The 18,276-nt window shown below is 42.3% G+C and overlaps 1 protein-coding gene across 1 annotated transcript in view; it reads left to right on the forward strand.

Annotated features, from left to right (window-relative positions):
- Nucleotides 1–10,193, forward strand: part of TMEM39A (transmembrane protein 39A) — a 632,890-nt gene extending 622,697 nt beyond the window's left edge. The window contains exon 9 of the mRNA XM_069635929.1: nt 9,774–10,193. Within this exon, the coding sequence (XP_069492030.1) occupies nt 9,774–10,007 (234 nt within the window). The 3' untranslated portion in view covers nt 10,008–10,193. The remainder of the gene's footprint in view (nt 1–9,773) is intronic.
- The last annotated feature ends 8,083 nt before the right edge of the window (nt 10,194–18,276 follow it).

Below are 18,276 nucleotides of genomic sequence, written 5' to 3' on the forward strand. Positions count from 1 at the left end.
GTGGTTCTTCTGGTCATACTACAAGAAACAATGAACACATATGCACTCCTATTGTTGTCCTGGAGAAACCTATTTGTTGGTTTTATGATTAGTAGTGAGGTGCTGAGGAGTGTAAAACAACCTTGACACGAGGTTGTGGGTGTGGAAAAACTGGAAGAGGGAGGGTAACCACAAGATGTGGGCCCCTCGCGTCCCCGGCGCATTCTAGGTACTGTCACAGACAGTCAATATGTATAGTTCTCTAGATATAAATGTTAATCATCATCTAGACATACCGCTATGTCAAAAGCTTTGTAAATGATTCAATTATCGGTATTACCAAAGAGATTTATTCACATAAACTTTAGTGGACTTCTCTTATTAACATACATATAGTTTGCAAACAATAAAGTTGTGTGAAACTTTTAGAAGTCTCTGTAATTCTGTCATCTTGTGGTTACCCTCCCTCTTCCAGTCTTCTGGTCATACTGCCACTTTACATGCTTACCAAATATGAAGATGGCTGCCAGACGAGCGATTTAGGGAGAGGACTGTCATTGAATGGGAGAATATGACCCAGAGAACAGTGATTGGTTTAAAGATGAAATGCAGTTCTTTTACAGAGGACTCCCAGCCTGACGACTGGGAATATTCATGAGCATGTGAATCCATGCCAGACCCATGCCTGGGGAACAATAGTTACAGGTAAGTAACTTGTTCCATCTTCGCAGGTCGCCGGCAAGCGGCTCTACACTAGAGAGAAAAACGTCCTTCTTTGAAACCTACTGAAGACAATACTTTCCAAATTGTAGCTGTTGACATGTCTCCAATTGCTCAAGGGTTTAGTTGTGCAATGGAACTTCTTTAAATAGAAACCTAAGATTCAGGAGAAAATGATCAAGGTTAAAATCGCCACGCTCTGGTCACTACACATGTAGAACTACGGATAATAAAGGTGTAATAAATGGGTCCCTTGCCTGTCCGATTTCACTGGAGAATGTCTTTGACCTCAAGGGGAGATGAAGCCCAAAAATATTCATATGCCCTTGGACACCTTTTTCCCCATGGGTCTGGTATTAGTAATAAAAAGAAAATTGGTATATAGAGGCATCTCTGGGAAGGATGATCTTGAAAAACTAAAATGAAGCTCCTACATAATGTGCTATCAACTATGAGATGGAAAGCAATTTGAAAACATTATATCACAAAGAGAAATCATAGTTCCTACAGCAGGGCACTAGTATGGTTAAACCAGGGACGATCGTCCTTGAATGTATGTTTGAGTGATATTTTGTGGTTTATTTTTGTAACCATTAAGTTATGTCAATGTGTAAGAATGCAGAATTGGTAGAGGATTTGTTGCTTTGTACTGTTAGTAAAAGGGCCATCATAAGGATTTAATTTATGACAATGTCTTGCACATTTAATAAAAATGTTTGGCTTTGAAGAATATAGTACAATTTTCATCATTAATGCCCAATTGTTTATTTACCATTCTAAACTCCAGTTTTAGAATATTTAGGGAAAGTGCTCGATTTTCTTCAGAGTGCAAATTTGAATGCAATTTTCCTTGGCGACTTTATCACTGGATACCATCTTCACGGAGTGTGCTGTTGGGTTGTTCTTTGCTGAGAGGTGAATGGCAAGACACCCATCCTGGCGAGCTGCACCCACTGCTTTTAGTGCTTTTCAGCAGTTGAAATTTTAATTTAATGTATTCACCTAAAACATCAAATCTGAGTGTACATATTATTGTGCACTGCACTGCTTGCTACCACAATGGTCTCCCAGTGCTTCTCTACAGGTTGGAGAATATACCCCCAGCTTGGGGGCATCTATACCTCAGTCTAAGTGGCACAGGGTCAGTTAAAGGTGAAGGAGGATGGCATGGTGGTCTTCAACAGGGATTACATCAGTGTTTTATTGTTCAGTGAGGATCTTGACTGAGGAGTCGAACTGCGTGGGATGGGGATCTTTTTTCTTTCCTGAAACTAGTATGCCTGGGGGCAGGAAAGGTGAACATAGGCAGGCAAAGAAGTGCACATCCTATACTCTTCCCAATCTGCAGTGTCCAAAATGTCAGCGGCCGACGCAGTTGAAACTACTCTGAATGGCGCTGGTACGGTGCTCCTGGATGCGATTGCAGCCTTGAGAACATCGCTGGAAACAAAGGTGGAGGAGGTGCGCATGAATATGTCGCTCCTGTGCCAGGACCTCTGTAATCTCTTGGATAAAGTGCATGGCCAAGGTATAAGCATTGCCGAAGTGTCTGGTGTGATGATTACACTCCAGGATTGGATGAAGGAGCTACAGGAACATGTGAGAACCTTGTGAAATAGGGTTGAAGAGGTGGAATGCAGCGCTAGATGGAGGGAGAATGTTAAAAACGACGTGGAGATCCTCCTGCTGCACTCTGTGGGTGTGGGTAAACTATCACAAGGCTTTATGGTGGAGCGTGCGCACTGTGCTCTGACTGGAAGACGCACACATCTTCACCCCTGCCTCCCTCCGGGTCTCTCCCGCATGCCATCATAGCGAAGGTCCTGAACTATAAGGACAAAGGAACTAATCCTACAACATGCTCGAGAAGAGGGCAAGATTCATGGAGACAATAGATCTTTGGCAGTCTTCCCAGACACAAGGATTGTCCAGTTGCACCACAGGGCCTTCGACAGGGGCAAAGTCTAATCTAAGATGAACACAGGTCTGATATATGCTCCTGTTCCGCACCAAACTTCAGATCCTGCATCAGGGTAAGTCCATGTTTTTTGATACTCCAGAAGAAACTATGGCTTGGTTACAACAAGGATGTGATACTTGTTTGCAAGATGAAACCGAACTGGACTTGGAGATGGGCTCCAAGAAACGAGGGACAGCAACAAGTTTCAAATTAGTTGTTCTGGCCTGAGGCATAGCCTGCATGGGAGACGCACAATACCGGCGAGCGGATTGCTTGCGACAAGCCGAAAAGCACTGAAACCACGCACTTGACTGTGACTGATGGTATTCCATCCTGAAATTGGATGCTTCAAAGGGGGCTCGTGGTTTCACACAGCCCTGGAACTACAGTTGTTTTTGATCGAGGTTGACTCAAGCACTGATCGATATTCTGGGGGTGCTTTGTCACCACAGAATATTTATTTTGTCATTAAAGGGGATCGGGTTCTGGTCTCCTCCTAATTTGTGGAACTGCATTTGACCCACTAGTGGTTCCCGCCTGGCGGTATAGAGTATGCCTGTACGTTGGAGGGTGGTCTTTCCGGGTAGACCCTTCCACTAGTAGCTGACATGTGGATGAGCCCTCTGTTTCTTATGGCCTCTCTGATGGCACTATTCTGTCTAACAAAGTTGTTTTGTCACAGTTCTACAGTATTTGTTGTATAGTAGGTTTCGGTTATAAGGGTGGGGTTGGTTGAGAAGAAGGGGACTGGAGCCCACAAATTCAGCTTTATAAGTAAGATGGGTGCCATGTTTGACGTTTCCCTCTTCATACGTCAACTGGTGGATGCACCTTTTACATGTACCCGCAAGGCAGGGTTCGTTAAATGTATATCCTGAAATGTATCGAGCCTGAATGGTTTTGTCAAGAAATGTAGGGTGAGAAATTATTTGAAGAAATACGGAATTGATCTAGTTTTTCTCCGAGATACGCCTTCTTTCATTTATTTTGTTACGAAAGTGGGGTGGACAGAGGTATGGCTCAGCCTATTCAGCATGTGCCAGGGGAGTGTTGATTTGGATAGCGGATGCTGTCCCTTTTTTTCGGTCACTGCTGTGTGTCACGACCCTGAAAGGACATGAGTAATTGTGCAGGGTTTATTGTAGGGCAGGTAAACGTGTCTCATCAACTCGTACGCTCCCAATGTGGACACTGATGGATTTTTTTCCAATGCTCTTGGGCAAGTGTGGTGAACTAAGGCAGGCTATTTGGCTGTGGGACAGTGACTCGTAACTGCACGCTTGTCTGGATTTGGCTAGGTTGCTAGAATAGATCCCTTCTTTGTGTGAGATTGCTTACAATGGTAAAATGCCATCTGATCCTTCACGGGGTGGTGATGCATGTCAGGATACACCAATATTGCGTTGGGGGCTCCTTTATGGAGACTCAAGGGTGAAGGGTTGAGGGATGGTGCTTATAGAGATATGCTGGATGTGGAAATTGATAAATATTTTTAGATGTATGAAGGATTAGTTGGCGATTGTAGCGGTGGAGTGTGAAGCATTTGAGGTGTATGTATAGCGTACATTCGACTGAGGAAATCGCTGGAAAAAACTGAACGCTCCATTGAATTGATTAATAATGGGGAAGGTGGACTGGTGCGGAAAGAGGACGTACTCATTAATCTGAGAATGAAGTGTATAGAGGATTGGGAGAATTTATGAAATTAAGACTACAGCGTTTACGTAAATGCCCTACCCAAAGAAGCTGATGAAGCGCGTAGGCACCCATCATCTCTTTTCAGGGCTGAGCAGCCGCATTCCGCGATCAGGTCAGTGCGTACACGGAGGGGTTGAAGGTTCACACCCAATTGTCATTTAACAAGCTTTTTGCAGGGTTTTATGAGACTTTGTGCGCAGACGATGCCCCACCATCACTTCATGATGTGGAGTTCACACTGGAATTAATAAATGTGCCTGGCCTTAGCGAGGTGCAAACAGCTGGTCTTGATGAACCGATCTCTTTATTAGAAATTAAGGCTATTCTGCATTTACTCTCACAGATAAAAATTCCCGGCCGGACAGTGTCACATCAGATTTATTAAGGCGTATGGTTCAATACTTGGTGGTAGACTGTTGGCAATACTTCAACATGCTTATGAGACTGGTGTTTTGCCCCCATCTTAGGGAAGCATTGATGGTCACAGTCCCTAAAAAGGGCAAAGACCCGTGTGATATGGGTTCTTATCGTCTGCGGTCTTTGCTGAATACTGATGTACAGATTCTTATTGCCCTGATAACGGCTCGACTACAAAGAGTTATGACATGCTTGGTCCACCCAGGCCAGGCATGTTTTATGCCTGGAAGAGACACAATGCATAACCTGAGGTGCCTGTGTCACTTTATTGCACATATACAAGACTGGCCTCTCCAATGCGCAGTCTTGTCCCTTGATGCTGAGAAATTATTTAACTCTGTGAGACGGGAGTGGATGTTTAATGCCCTGAGGAAGGTGGTGACTGCTAGGGTGAAAACAGGGGAAATGGTCTCTCAAATCTGGAAAGTGGGTAAGGAGATATGGCAAGGTATGCCCTTTGGCCCCTATCCGATTTGTACTGGCCTTGGAACCTCTGGTGTGCATGCTCCATCAGGATATGAACGAGGCGGGGATTACGGTAAACTGTGAGACACATGTCTCCATGTATAAGGAGGACATGCCTTTCCACATGCAAAATCTGGGGATAAATGTCCCAATACTGATGGAAGTGCTCGATAACTGTGGACGACTGTTCGGTATATGAATTAACAGCAGTAAATTCTGTATATTCCCACTAACGACTTTGGCGTTTACTCGCATTGCTGACTTGCCTCGCCTCCCAGTAGAGTGGAAACAGGAAAGGATCACGTATCTGGGCATTAAGATATGAAGATGTTTTACTGAAATGCATCGGGTTAATACTCTTGATGCCATTGCAGGTTTAGAACAATCAGCGGACATTTGGAACAAACTACCACTGTCGTTAATGGGCGTGACCAAGATGGTGGTTCTGCCTAGATTACTGTACTATTTTTCAAAATGTCCCATACACAATTCTTAAAAGTACATTGAGCGCATTAGATACTCTGATACGGAACATACTTTGGGTGGCCGTCGCGGAAGAGTGGATCTGTCCACCCTGCTGGAACCCTATCAGTAAGGTGGCTTACAGAGCCCGAATTTCGAGGCGTACTACCTGGCAGCTCAACTACAGTATGTCACGCAATGGCTTTCTGACGAGGAAACCCCCTTGGTGGAGACTTTCGGCAGAGTTGGTGAGACCCTATAATGTTAGAGATACTATGGCTGTCGGGGGAATATGGCCACTGGCCTTACTTAATAAGACTGGGTAGATGGATCTGGGTACTTGGGAAATTACTGATGGGTGGCAGAGCCCCATATTCCCTGAATAACCCTCTATGCATGGTCCTTAATCACCTGAGGAATGCGGGTAGGAAACATTTGACTGACTGGGAAAGGTTGGCATTGGCAGTGTGGGGTGATATGTTTGACAATAGGTGCTTGAGGCCCTTCCCGGATCTTTGTACGAATATGAACATGCCCGGGGGTCAGTTCTTATTTTAAGCAGGCTTAGCAGGTAGAGCTTCGAAGTATTGGAATAGGCTGGCCAAAGAACCCCCGACCTGTCCCTTGTTGGATGGCATGTATTCTTTGGGGAAGGGGGTTGGTCGATTGCCACGTTCTATACAGTATTAATTGAAAATGTGGTAAGGGGCGGAGAAAGGATGATTGGGGGTAAGACCCGAGTGTACCGTTTTGATGAGCAACAATGGCAAAGGTATGTGCTTACGTGAAGTCTATCACGCATTGCTCGTCTGATATTGATACAATATAATGTTCTGCTGAGAACATATTTATTGCCATAGAGATTACACAAGATGACTCTGAATAGGACCGATCTCTGCCCGAGGTGTGGTACAGCAGGAGACTAGCTCTTACATGTGTGGCAATGCCCGAAGATTAGCAGTGATGTCAAACATCAATGACATGGGGGGCGTAATGGGATAACGAGCTAGCTACTCCTGTCTCCTGGGACAGTTTCCCAGACGGAATCACTGAAACGACTGAACAAAATGGTTGACCTTGCCTTAGCCAAAAGGCGTATTGCTATGTCTTGGTATAGTCCTGTGGTCCCCAAAATAACGGATTGGTCAAGAGACTTGGTCAAATGGGCAAAAGCCATACTTGCGGCATTGATTAGAATCGAGACCCAGTACGCTGCTGTGGAGGTGACTACTAGGATGGAATGGTTATCACTCCTGAACGGCTTGCTCTACCCCTCTGATGAGAAACCCGGTGAATATGTACTTTTTGTCCACAATGTATATTGTAACAATTGTAAAGTGGTTAAGGTTGTGGAGGGGAAGCCAACACATGGGTTGTTGGAAGCTTGACCTGAAGTTTGTCTGCGGTGGGTCGAGGGGAGGCGCTTAGTTGAGGTTTGGGGACCATGGAAGAGTTGGGGTTTGTGCTGTATCTGTGTATTATTTTGAAAGAGTAAGATCCAAAGTGTAATTTGCATTTTTTGTTTTGTTAAAACCAATAAAGAAAAAAAAAAGCAACTTCACACTGACGATGCCGAATGTTGCTGAAGCATGTCTGGGGTTGCTTGAGGCCTTGTGCAGAAGGGATGTGATGAGTAATTCAGGCTGGACTACCCTACCTTTTTGTGGTACGACCATTACTCGTTCTGCATATGGTCTTTCCCCTTCTCTAAGGGCATGGCATGCTGAGAAATGATGGTCTCGGGGTTGCCCAAAACCATGTCAGAAGTTGCGATTTACTCGCATCATTTCAGCTATCACAATTTCCGTTGTTGCTCCAGTTGTAGCAAAGCTATCTCATTTACAACAATCTCTTAACATTTGTCTTGGTTAATATAATCTTCTGATCTTTCTCTCCATAAATAAGATGCACTAATTGATTTTTTTTTTCCCCCCTTGCCTTGTTCGTAGATCTGCTCACGCTCGCAAGATGGTGAAATCTTCGAGCAAACTTGAATATTTATATGCTTGTAGATATAGCTGCTGAACTAGCCTTTCTTTCCTTTTCCCTTTCCCCACTCGCCCTCCCCCGTTTTCCTTGGCACAGCATGCAGCCACATCATTCCTTGTCTCCAGGGCCATGTATTCTAGGAATAGAATCTGAAGCGTTCTCGGGAGTGTAAGGGTGGTTCGGAGGTTGGATGATTTTGCAGGCTGCTGGGGCTGCATGTCCTGTAGAAGTTAAATGATCTCTTAAGCTAGTGTCACAATAAAGAAGTTGGTCGCCATCAGCGCACCAACTGCAACTCTTCTTGAAGTGAGAAGTTAAACCATGTACCCTAAGAGTCCGTCTAAACTGCATCATCCTGTCCCTTATGTCGTTTTGATATTGTCCAAATCATTTTATATTTTTTCTTTTATTTTCTTTTTAATCGTCTTCCTTGTAGCTTCTATTTTTCAGGTAATATCCTCTATTTTCTTATATTTCTCCCCATCTTCTATCCCTAAATTCAACTATGAATATCCTATTTTTGACCTTTCATTGGTGATACCCCACTCGCTCTTGGAGCGACTCCGGATTGAAATCATTGTGCGGGGATAGTTAAATTCCACAGTCCAGGTGAAAACCTTAGACTTTAAATTATTTTCCCAGGATGGGACACATATTTCCACCACTTAGGTATTTCTGCTTGCTAAGTTTCTCCAGCTGTACACATCAAATTACTTCATAGTTATAACTTCTATTTTATGGAGTGTTCTTGGTTAAAATCAACATGCCCCTCTCTCTTAGCACATCATCAGCCAACCAACGGTGTTCAGTGCCACAGTCTAATCTCGGATGCCTTGTCCACTGCTGACCTTCTTGCCCAACTTCTAAAGTAGGATGAGAAAGCAGAAGACCGATAAGTATGATTTCATCCCATTACACCACACCCAAAAGGAACAAAAGGTATTTTATCCCCATGCTCCACAGGGATCAATGGAAATGTTAAAAGGGTATTTATGAACATGAGATTTTGCAAAAATAAATGGATATTTCTCTAACAGAAATTCTCATCTCAGGAGTGTAGTGAGTGCTTTCTTTGTGTATACCTTGTTCAGACGTTCTGCATCACTGCACCTCTTCCATAAGAGGCAAAATCGTTTTGCCTCCTATGGCATTGGAGGCAGAAAGTTAAGTGGATCCCTCATGAAGCACTTGGAAACCGTCCGGAGGGAGTGTGAGCTCTTTGCAAAAACAATCAAAATAATCTCAACAAGGTGGTGTGTGCATGCCACCATTAAGCCTCACAAAAGGGTGTGTGATCTTTGTTAATGAATACATTATCCATATCTCTCTCCTTCCCCATTCTCTTAAGTACTCGCACGTTTGGATGAAGGATGCATGTAGACACTCAACATGGCAACAAGTGTGTACCACTATATATGTAAGGAGTTTTCTATAGGGTGGTGCAACACAGTGGTGTACAATGAAGGCGTGGAGAGGAATACAATATTAGAGCATGGAGAAGGTTGGGCGAAGAAGAGTATTTAGGTACAACCAGGGCCCTATGATCAGCAGTGGGCAAGAGGTTATACTACATGCATGCCACCATTCATCTGGAGTAAGTTGTATGTGCTATTGTTTCCCAGGGCAGTGTGTGTATGCCATGGCTCACCAGGTTGTGTTCACCTGGACATGGCTCTTTTACCAGGGCCTTTAGTCGCCATGTCAATATGTACATGCCTAAGCTCTCCTGGTGGCCTTTTCGCCTGTGTAGTTTTGCGTTTCTGCTCATCATTACATTACGGGTCAAAGAGACTGCTCCCGCCCCGGTAGTGGATGTAAGGGTTCATATTTATTTTGATCTTGTGTAAATTGAATGTCCAGAGTTGTTTCCACAGCACACAGAGGCATTCATTGAAACTGTATCACATACTCCTACCTGTCCAGACAGGTCCTGTTCTTCTGCACTTGTGCATTGTAACAATATTGCATTTTTCTAGTACTTAAGCAATGCATAACTTGACAAGACAGCTTTTGAGTGTCCAGAGTTACTGTATCACTTAATGCCGATGCTGATGTGGTTTTTATTTTCCTTCCTCCGTGTCAGTTTCTCTTCCACCGTCCCTTACGGCTGCTCAACCTGCTGATCCTGATCGAGGGAAGCCTTGTGCTGTACCAGCTCTACTCCCTGCTGCGATCGGAGAAGTGGAACCACACGCTCTCGATGGCGCTCATTCTCTTCTGCAACTATTACGTCTTATTCAAGCTTCTCCGGGACCGAATTGTATTGGGCAGGGCCTACACCTACCCCCACAGCAGCTTTGGACTGAAGGCGCAATAAGCCGGTTCTGCGCGAACTGGGCGATAGGAACTGGCCGAGGGCAGGGATCACAAAGAAAAAAATATTTTCATACAGTTCTATTTTTTTCTTGCAATGTTTATAAATATTTAAGATATTTTATATTTTGTATACTGTTGTTTGGTGGGAGGGCATCATGTGCTATTAAATGTCTTTCCGTTTATTAAACCGGGTGTTGTTTTGTGTGTGTGTGTGTGTGTATATGTGTGTGTCTATTGATATACATATGTGTATCTACATAGTGAGTGTGTGTGCATCAATACAGGTATATGTATCATGCCTGGTTACACTCCTGATAGCTCATGTGTGACAATAATCCAGTCCTGCCTCGTTACTTGCAAGGAGACTGAATTTCCATGAAAGGGCCTCATCACACACGGGACAGATGGATTGGGGAGCAGCTGTGATGTACATGTGTGCACATGGGGTCACAGACTTCACGTTGCATCATTATATTTTTTTAAGATAGGTTTGACTAGGGGGTGGTGTCTCCCTGAGATCTGCTTCATGGTACCTCCAAGTTATCGCCCCGTCTCCTCTAGGAGGTAGACCTACTTACAGTGTACATTTCATCCACATCTTGGTATAAGGGGTTCAGGGCTCTGGCCTATCAACAGGTGGCGTTGCAGAAAACTCAAGTTCCACGGTCCATAAAACTTATGCAGCAAATGGATAGGGATGTTTGCAACCCTATTGAGGAAATGAAGGGGGGGGGGGGCGTCTGTATTACTGAACCATTCTTTATAAGATGTGCCCTCAATAGTGAGCAGTTCAGAAAAGCACTCCACCCCCTCACCCCCCTTTTCCATCAAGCATTTTATGATACTACACTGATGGATGGGTTCATCTTGCTCTGGTGTGGATTCTCACTACACTGATGGATGGGTTCATCGTGCTCTGGGGTGGTTTTTCACTACACTGATGATTTCATCTTGCTCTGGGATGGATTTTCACTACACTGATGGATGGGTTCATCTTGCTCTGGGGTGGATGTTCATGGTATTGTTTTGAAGAGGCATTCACCAAGCACTGTAACAGTAGTAACTGAGCATGCATCTCATACTCCCTTTTCTCAAAGAACGACCACCATTAAATCCTAGAAGAGCGCGTTCGTAGTTGCTTTTTCTGAATTTGTACTTCCTGTAATCCCACTGATTCAATCTCCTACATCCTCCTTCTCCGAAGCCCTCGTATCGCTGTCTCGGGGCCATACACTGGAGACTTTGGTAGAAGGCCTTGAGCAAGCAGCATGGAGGATACTGGTTTGGAGAGACCGCCCCTGGCATTAGGGATGTGACCGAGTAAATGACCATTGTCCAGGTACAGTCTGATAGAAACCTGGCATGCTCTCTTGCCTCATTCCTTAACAGTGCACTTTCCGTGCCCGCTGCCAGAAATGAGTTCCTCCACCGATGGCAGGATCAAAGGCATATGGTCCAGGGAAGGTAGGCTTGAGTCGATGAGTTCAGTCATCAGGCCAACTCCCTGAAGGTGTGCATTTCATTTAAGATGGTGAGCATGAGACCGACAGGCAGTTAAACCCGAGTCCTCATGAATGTGTTTATTATTCAGGCGGGCAGACGTTTGTCTCTGGGTGTTCACCGCAGTTCACAGTAACACAGTAACGTGAACTGAGATAGTATGGCCATAGTGTACCCATGTGGACTCCTTTGCTGCTAGCTTGCTATTCAGTGTATTATCTGTGCTATGCCACATGAAAAGCGTAGATCCCTGAAAAAAGTTGCACATGTACTTGAATGTATTTCGTATATACTGAGCCAAGCATGCCATTTACACTCTAGGCCCAGCTGGATACAATCCAGTAGCAAGTATGTGGTAAAGAAAGTCACAGCCTGGCCATAAATCTGGTTGGGCGGCTGAAGCCCAGGTTTTTTCGACGTGGATAAATACATCTGTTAAAGGCCACCCATTTGTTTATGGATCGAATACATGGACTCAGCTATAATTCAGTCTCTTTGTTTATCAGATATGCTGAGACCGTATGTTATTTAGAGGTTTACATGTTGTCTTGGACCTTTTTTCCTCTTTTTTTCCCTCTTTTTTTTTAAATTTCTTTTTTTTTTATTCCAGCAGGTTGCCTGAACTCTACTGGGCTAAACTCTTCTTCGGTGCCAGGAAAATCATTTGCTGACCTGTGAGTTGCACTAATGCAAACGTCCAGGAGTATGTCCTTGTTATTCTTGAGGGGCAAGCATTGGTTTGTTCATAGGCATACATTTGTATTCTTGTTTTCAAATATTTCAGTGGAGATTTTCATCATTTATCTTTCACATACATGTTTGTTTTTCAATGGAGGACGTTCACGTCTGATTACAATCCTGTACAGAAAAAGCGCCACCCCGCTTCACATACACAAACATGAATGAATCTTTTCATTTGAGTTTACCCAACCTCAGGAATCGTGAATGTTATTCCATTGTTTTTTTAACTTTGCCCTGAGCCAGTACATTCTAGATTCCCCTTTCACGCCTTTCATCGGAATTGATTGTTCGAGAAGTATTTTGCATGAACAACAATACTCTCAGGGTAAGCTGCTGATCATATTACTCATTCATACACATCCGCTCTTCAATGCGCATGCCCAGTTCACATTTGAATTGTTCTTATGCTGCATGGCACAGTTTCTGTCCACCCGAACATCCCTCAAGAAAATCTTCTGTGTGTGTACTCTATCCAGTCGTGTGATGGTGGCAAACAGTTGTGTGGCTACTCTGTGGAGGAGAACGTTACTAGGATCAACTGCATGTTCCTTCTGTAACATAGTACGCCAGCCCATGAGTCTCCAGTGAAGGTTTTCTTCCCAAGTGTCACGTACGATGGAGCAGTGCTAAACTCAGGTATTCCTACAGCTGCCCAGGTCCCTTGGGTTTCTCAATATCAAATCTATATTTATCTTGCAACTACCACTTCAGGGAGCTAGAGCATCTGCACACCACAGAGACTCTTGCAGTTTTCTCCGATACATATGTATCGGTGCTGTGAAGTACACTGCTATTACCTACACGTTCTCCCCTACTGTAATGCGTTGGCTCTCTGACTTCGATTACCAGCGGGTTCTTGGTCATCCACCTTGAAAAAGGTAACTCACCATAAGTGTTGTGTATTTTCATGATGTAAAAATGTTACCCAATCCACAACCAATGATATGCATGGTTCGGAGCAAAACGATAACAAATATTAGTTTGCCTTGATGCAGAACAAAGGTACCGAAACATGAATGTTTTCAATGGTATATCTTTAATCAAATATTATATGTACCTTTTTGTCTTCAATGACTGCCAATCTGCCTTCCAAGCAGGCGGTCACAGGCTACATCTCGCGCATCATTTCATTTGAATGCAGAATATGGCCTGGGGGGCCCTGGCATGTGGATTTTGATGTGTGCAGTATGGTTGCTCTTCAGTGAGGTTCCAGAGTTTTCCAATACTAGGCAAAGAAATAACAGCCCTTGTTGCATTGCTACAGCCAGAACATGTGTGTAACTTGTAATAGAGTTTGTATGTTTGCTACAACTGGCCTACGTTCATGGTTTCCCATTGGGTAAATTCCACTTGAAAACAGCCTTTTATGAAGGGATTGGTTAGGGTTGAGTGAGCGCGTAGTAGCTATTCAATTTGTTGGAGGTAAAACTTTGACCTGGTGTATAATCATTTTCCCAGATCTCCCATCATAAAAGACCCAGAAGTACTGACAATTTGGGAAAGATGATATTAATGGCAGAATTGTTTCTGAAAACCTTTGAAAATATTTTACTACCAACGCTGAACAACGTAGTATTATCCAACATGGCGTAGAAGGAAAAGGTGAAACATACATGACATTTAATGAATGCTGTATACTGCACACATTGGTAGGTACTAACAATTGTGCGCAATTGATGCCCCTGACACCCCACTGCACCACTGTGTGTGCGCAGCTGCAGGCAGTAGTTGTTCCATAGGCAGGAGTTTGCTTGTTCTAGCTAATTCATTGCGGGATACATTATCTTTATTGGGTGTATACAGGTCTGAGATCCTCATTGTTACACAGGAGCCACAACCCTCTTTTACCTGCATGTGGGAGGGGTGGACCGGAAACAGCCACAGCATTGAGTGTACACTTTGCTCCTGTGCTTAACCACACCACAGAATGTCCACGTCATACCTATTCATTTCTCCTTTGAAAAATCTATCCTAAAAATCCCAGCTCCAATAAGTGTTAAATTCTCTTCCAGTGCAAATGTTTTGTGTGGTCATTTAAGCTGCTGGGGCAGCCTGTTTATGGTATAAAGCTTCTCCAATGCCACACAGATCTTCACATGCCTTGCCACCCAGACTGCTGGTGTGGCAAATGTGTTGATCATGGTTGTCTGATTAATGCATGTGTATCATGTTGCTTATGTTGTCATACAGTGTTAGCAGGGCTGAAGACACATAATGTACAAATACACACACCAATTAAGTGTGGCCATGTGTTTGTGCACTTGGCTGTTAAGGTTGCCTCACTCATCACTCATTATTACACAATTTCAGTGCCATATGCCTGTGTTGACGGCGATGCTTGATATTATTGGCAAAGGACAGTAATAAACAGAAGCGTTTCATAAATCTGCCTGCACTTCGCCTCCTGTTTTTCTCCCGCAGTGGAGTGTTGTAGCTGTTGTTGTGAGTGACGAGAGCAGAGTTTCATTTAAAAATGTTAATTTAGGCAAAATATTTCAAGTGTTCTACACTTAATCAGCAGTGCAATACAAGTTGAAACGTATGACTTGCAGTGAAGTGTGACGAGGTCTGTGGGTATCTGTGTAGGAGGCTAGACTAGTTATTATCGGCTAACAAGCTGCACATGCCTCCACGCCACCTTGTTGTCCTCCCTCGAAGTCCACCTCCAGTTCAAAGCCAATGAGCAGTGCAATGTGGCTATGCAAAGTAGCTCAAACCATGTCTTTTTGCTCCAGAAAGTGTTCTTTGTGATATAGGGCAGTGCTATTTTACACATAGATTTTTCAACCCATGACGGGCAGATCTCAAGACTGCAGACAACCACTTATGCATTATACACTTATTCTTTATTCGTTTTGGTTTTATTTAAACATTTACAAAAACATTTGATCAGACATTTGATCAGACAGAAAATTGATTTCAAACAATACCAAAACATTAGATATGAAACAAAACATAATCATAACATACGAATAAGCTAAAAATTCCTAAAGAATAAAAACAACTAGAAAATCAGTTAGCACAGAAGAAAAAGATAATTTAGGCAAAACAGAAGTTTTACAAAAGTGCAATAGCGTGTATCCTATGCCAAGTCCGGCTTCCTTTGATCAGAAAGACACATTAGCTACAAATATTACTAAATCATTTAAAACAAATCCAAATGTAGCATACCTCTTCATTAAAATTGTACCAATAGTATAACTTAAACAAGATTGCTAAATATTAACATAGGAAATCAATTAAATAGGATCTCAGAATAGTCCCAAAGAATTCATTAACATAAGTCACAAAAGTTTTAAAAAAAAGCAGTAACCCGTATCCTTAGCGCAGTCGAGTTACCATGTCTCATTTGATGACACAGTAAATCTCTATTCACACAATATGTATGCTCAACAAATTGACCAAAATATAAAATGTGTTCACTAGCAAGGGCAGGGCAAATGAGTAAAATGTGCTCCAGAGTTTCCTCCATTTCCCTCATTATTACAAAATCTGCACCATTTCCATGTATCGGTCAACAAATTCCAATTCTTTAGTATAAAGTTTGTCTTCAACACATTTGTCCTAAATCTCATAAATACATTTGGTAAATTTCTACAGGGGTATTTAACCAAGTAACCCTCAATTGCAGGAAAATATTTCCAAAAGGAGCATGTCTGGTTGTAGATTTTGGACTGCATTACAGCTCTTGTAGTTTGTTGCCAATCATCACTTTTCAAAATCTTTTTCACATTCAAAGGGTTAGACAACAACATTTCAATAGAGACACCCAAATGAAAGAGAATCCCTTCAATATTAACCTTCATTTGGTTTCGAAAAACATTTATGTGGTCCATTCCAACTGCTGGATTTAAGCATTTTCTCCATAACAGTATTTTTTTCCACAGAATAATCAATTTCAAGGATTGGAGACCTAACTGGTACCTAATGATCTCCGTAGGTACACATTTTGGTAGTAAAAACAAAATTCCTCTCCATATTAAACTTTCCAGAGTTTGTACAAAATCCGTAGAGTCCATACCATACAATAGTCTTGGAATACCTTTCATAATATAGAAAGTTCTCGGAGGTACAAGTGTGTATGTGCAATATATTATCTCCAATTTGCACATTTGTCAGAGGGTCATTTCTGCCTTTGTTCTCAATTGATTTTTTATTGTGGTTAGTGAACCAGAACCTAAAATATAGTAGCCCAAGTATTTGAATGCACTCTGACATTTTATGCGTTTGCCCTCACAGTGCCATGGGTATCCAAGCTTTTATATTTACCCAGGCATACAGTAGTTGTTTTAGATGTGTTAATTTTTAGATGTAGTTCAGTCACAAATATCACAAATCATTAATCATTTGTTGCAGGCCGACTTTGGTGCAATCTAACAACCAAAAGTCATCAGCAAATGCCAACCATTACCAAGTTTAGGCGCAACAAATACAAGTTGAACAAAGTAGGCGCTAGTATGCAGCCTTGTCTGAGCCCATTAGGAATATTAAACTCTGACGTTAGTAAACCTTCCGAGTTTAACCTTACTTTTATCTTAGTCTCAGAGTATAATTCAATGATTATCTCTAATAGGTGATTAGACATATTCAAGTCTCTCAATAAGCACCATAGAGTAGGACGGTCCACCAAGTCAAAGGCTATACTTCAGTCCATAGAAGCAACATAAATGGGATTCCCATCTTTCATTAAAGCCTTTGATTGGAGACTTCTTAAAATTAACCTCCCGCAATCAGTGCCTGTGTTTTTTTTAAAGCCAATTTGATTAGGGATCGAGTATGTTATTACATGTGATCCTTTCTTGCATTTGTTCAAGCACAATTGATGCGAAGATCTTTGATTCTGGATCAGATATGGCTATTGGTCTATAACTTTCCAGAGAAAATCTAGAACCCTTTTTAAATACTGGAAGTACCAAAGCAGGATCCATGACTTAGGTATAGTCTTAGAGTCTAAGATATCTCTATATAGTATATGTAGAATTTCGGCCCAATGTTCAATATTGGTTTTTAGAATCTTATTAGGGAGATTATTGGGGCCAGGGGCAGCTGAATTTTCTGATTTCCCAATTAAGCAAGATATATTTAGGATGGAGATATTCAAGAACCATTCACAAGCTTTACTGTTATCTCCCATAAAGGTTGCCGTACTACAGCTAACCATCTTGGTAAAATGTTCATGCCACCTTCTTTCACTGATCTGGGTAAGGAACAGTTGTTTTTGGGAAATTTCCATACAATTTATAATTTGCCAAAAGTTTGATGTATTGTTACCTCTAATTGCATGTAACATTTTTCCCCATCCAATTGAGCTCGTATCCCCCTATGACTTATTAGCCAATTTTTATAATGTTTAATTTTTTTTTAATCTGGATGAGTGTATGATAGTCAGCATTCCCTTTTTTCAAAATTGACCGAACTTCCCTCCTCATTAACAGCTTCTGATTTTGTACCTCAATATCAAAACAATGTTCATGATTTGGCCCTCTTAACAGCAAGCCTGTCACAAGCTACAGATTTGAATATAGTGTCATTGACATGCGTTGTACAATTATTCGCAGAGAGGTTATGCATGCATTGTTCTAAGGACATTTCATCAAACTCCTGCACCAGAACTGATGTAAATCTTATTGTTTTGTTAAAGGTCCATCTCATTCTATTGCCTCCAGCATTCACCAGCAATCCCTCAGCATAGCAGGATGTTTCCTCTATTTCAGATTTATTAACTAGATCAACATGTAGCAATATGTGATCACTAGTAGGCATCTCAATCACATCAACATTTGGGGTGTATTTGTCTGAACCTGCAGAGACAAAAATGTAATCTAAAATAGAGCTACAGCCCCTTGTGTTCCACTTATGATAGTTATTCTAAATCATTACTAACCCCAGGATTTCAATAAAGTTTAACCAATCAATGTTGCAGTCTGCATTCAGATCACCTGCTATGATTATTAGCCCATTCATATTTACTGCACACCACGCATCAATTCTCTTTGTCAGGTTATTCATTTCTTTTTCCAATTGCAGAT

Source organism: Ambystoma mexicanum, chromosome 7p (assembly GCF_040938575.1).
Source record: "Ambystoma mexicanum isolate Mex_15411 chromosome 7p, UKY_AmexF1_1, whole genome shotgun sequence".
NCBI lineage: Eukaryota > Metazoa > Chordata > Amphibia > Caudata > Ambystomatidae > Ambystoma > Ambystoma mexicanum.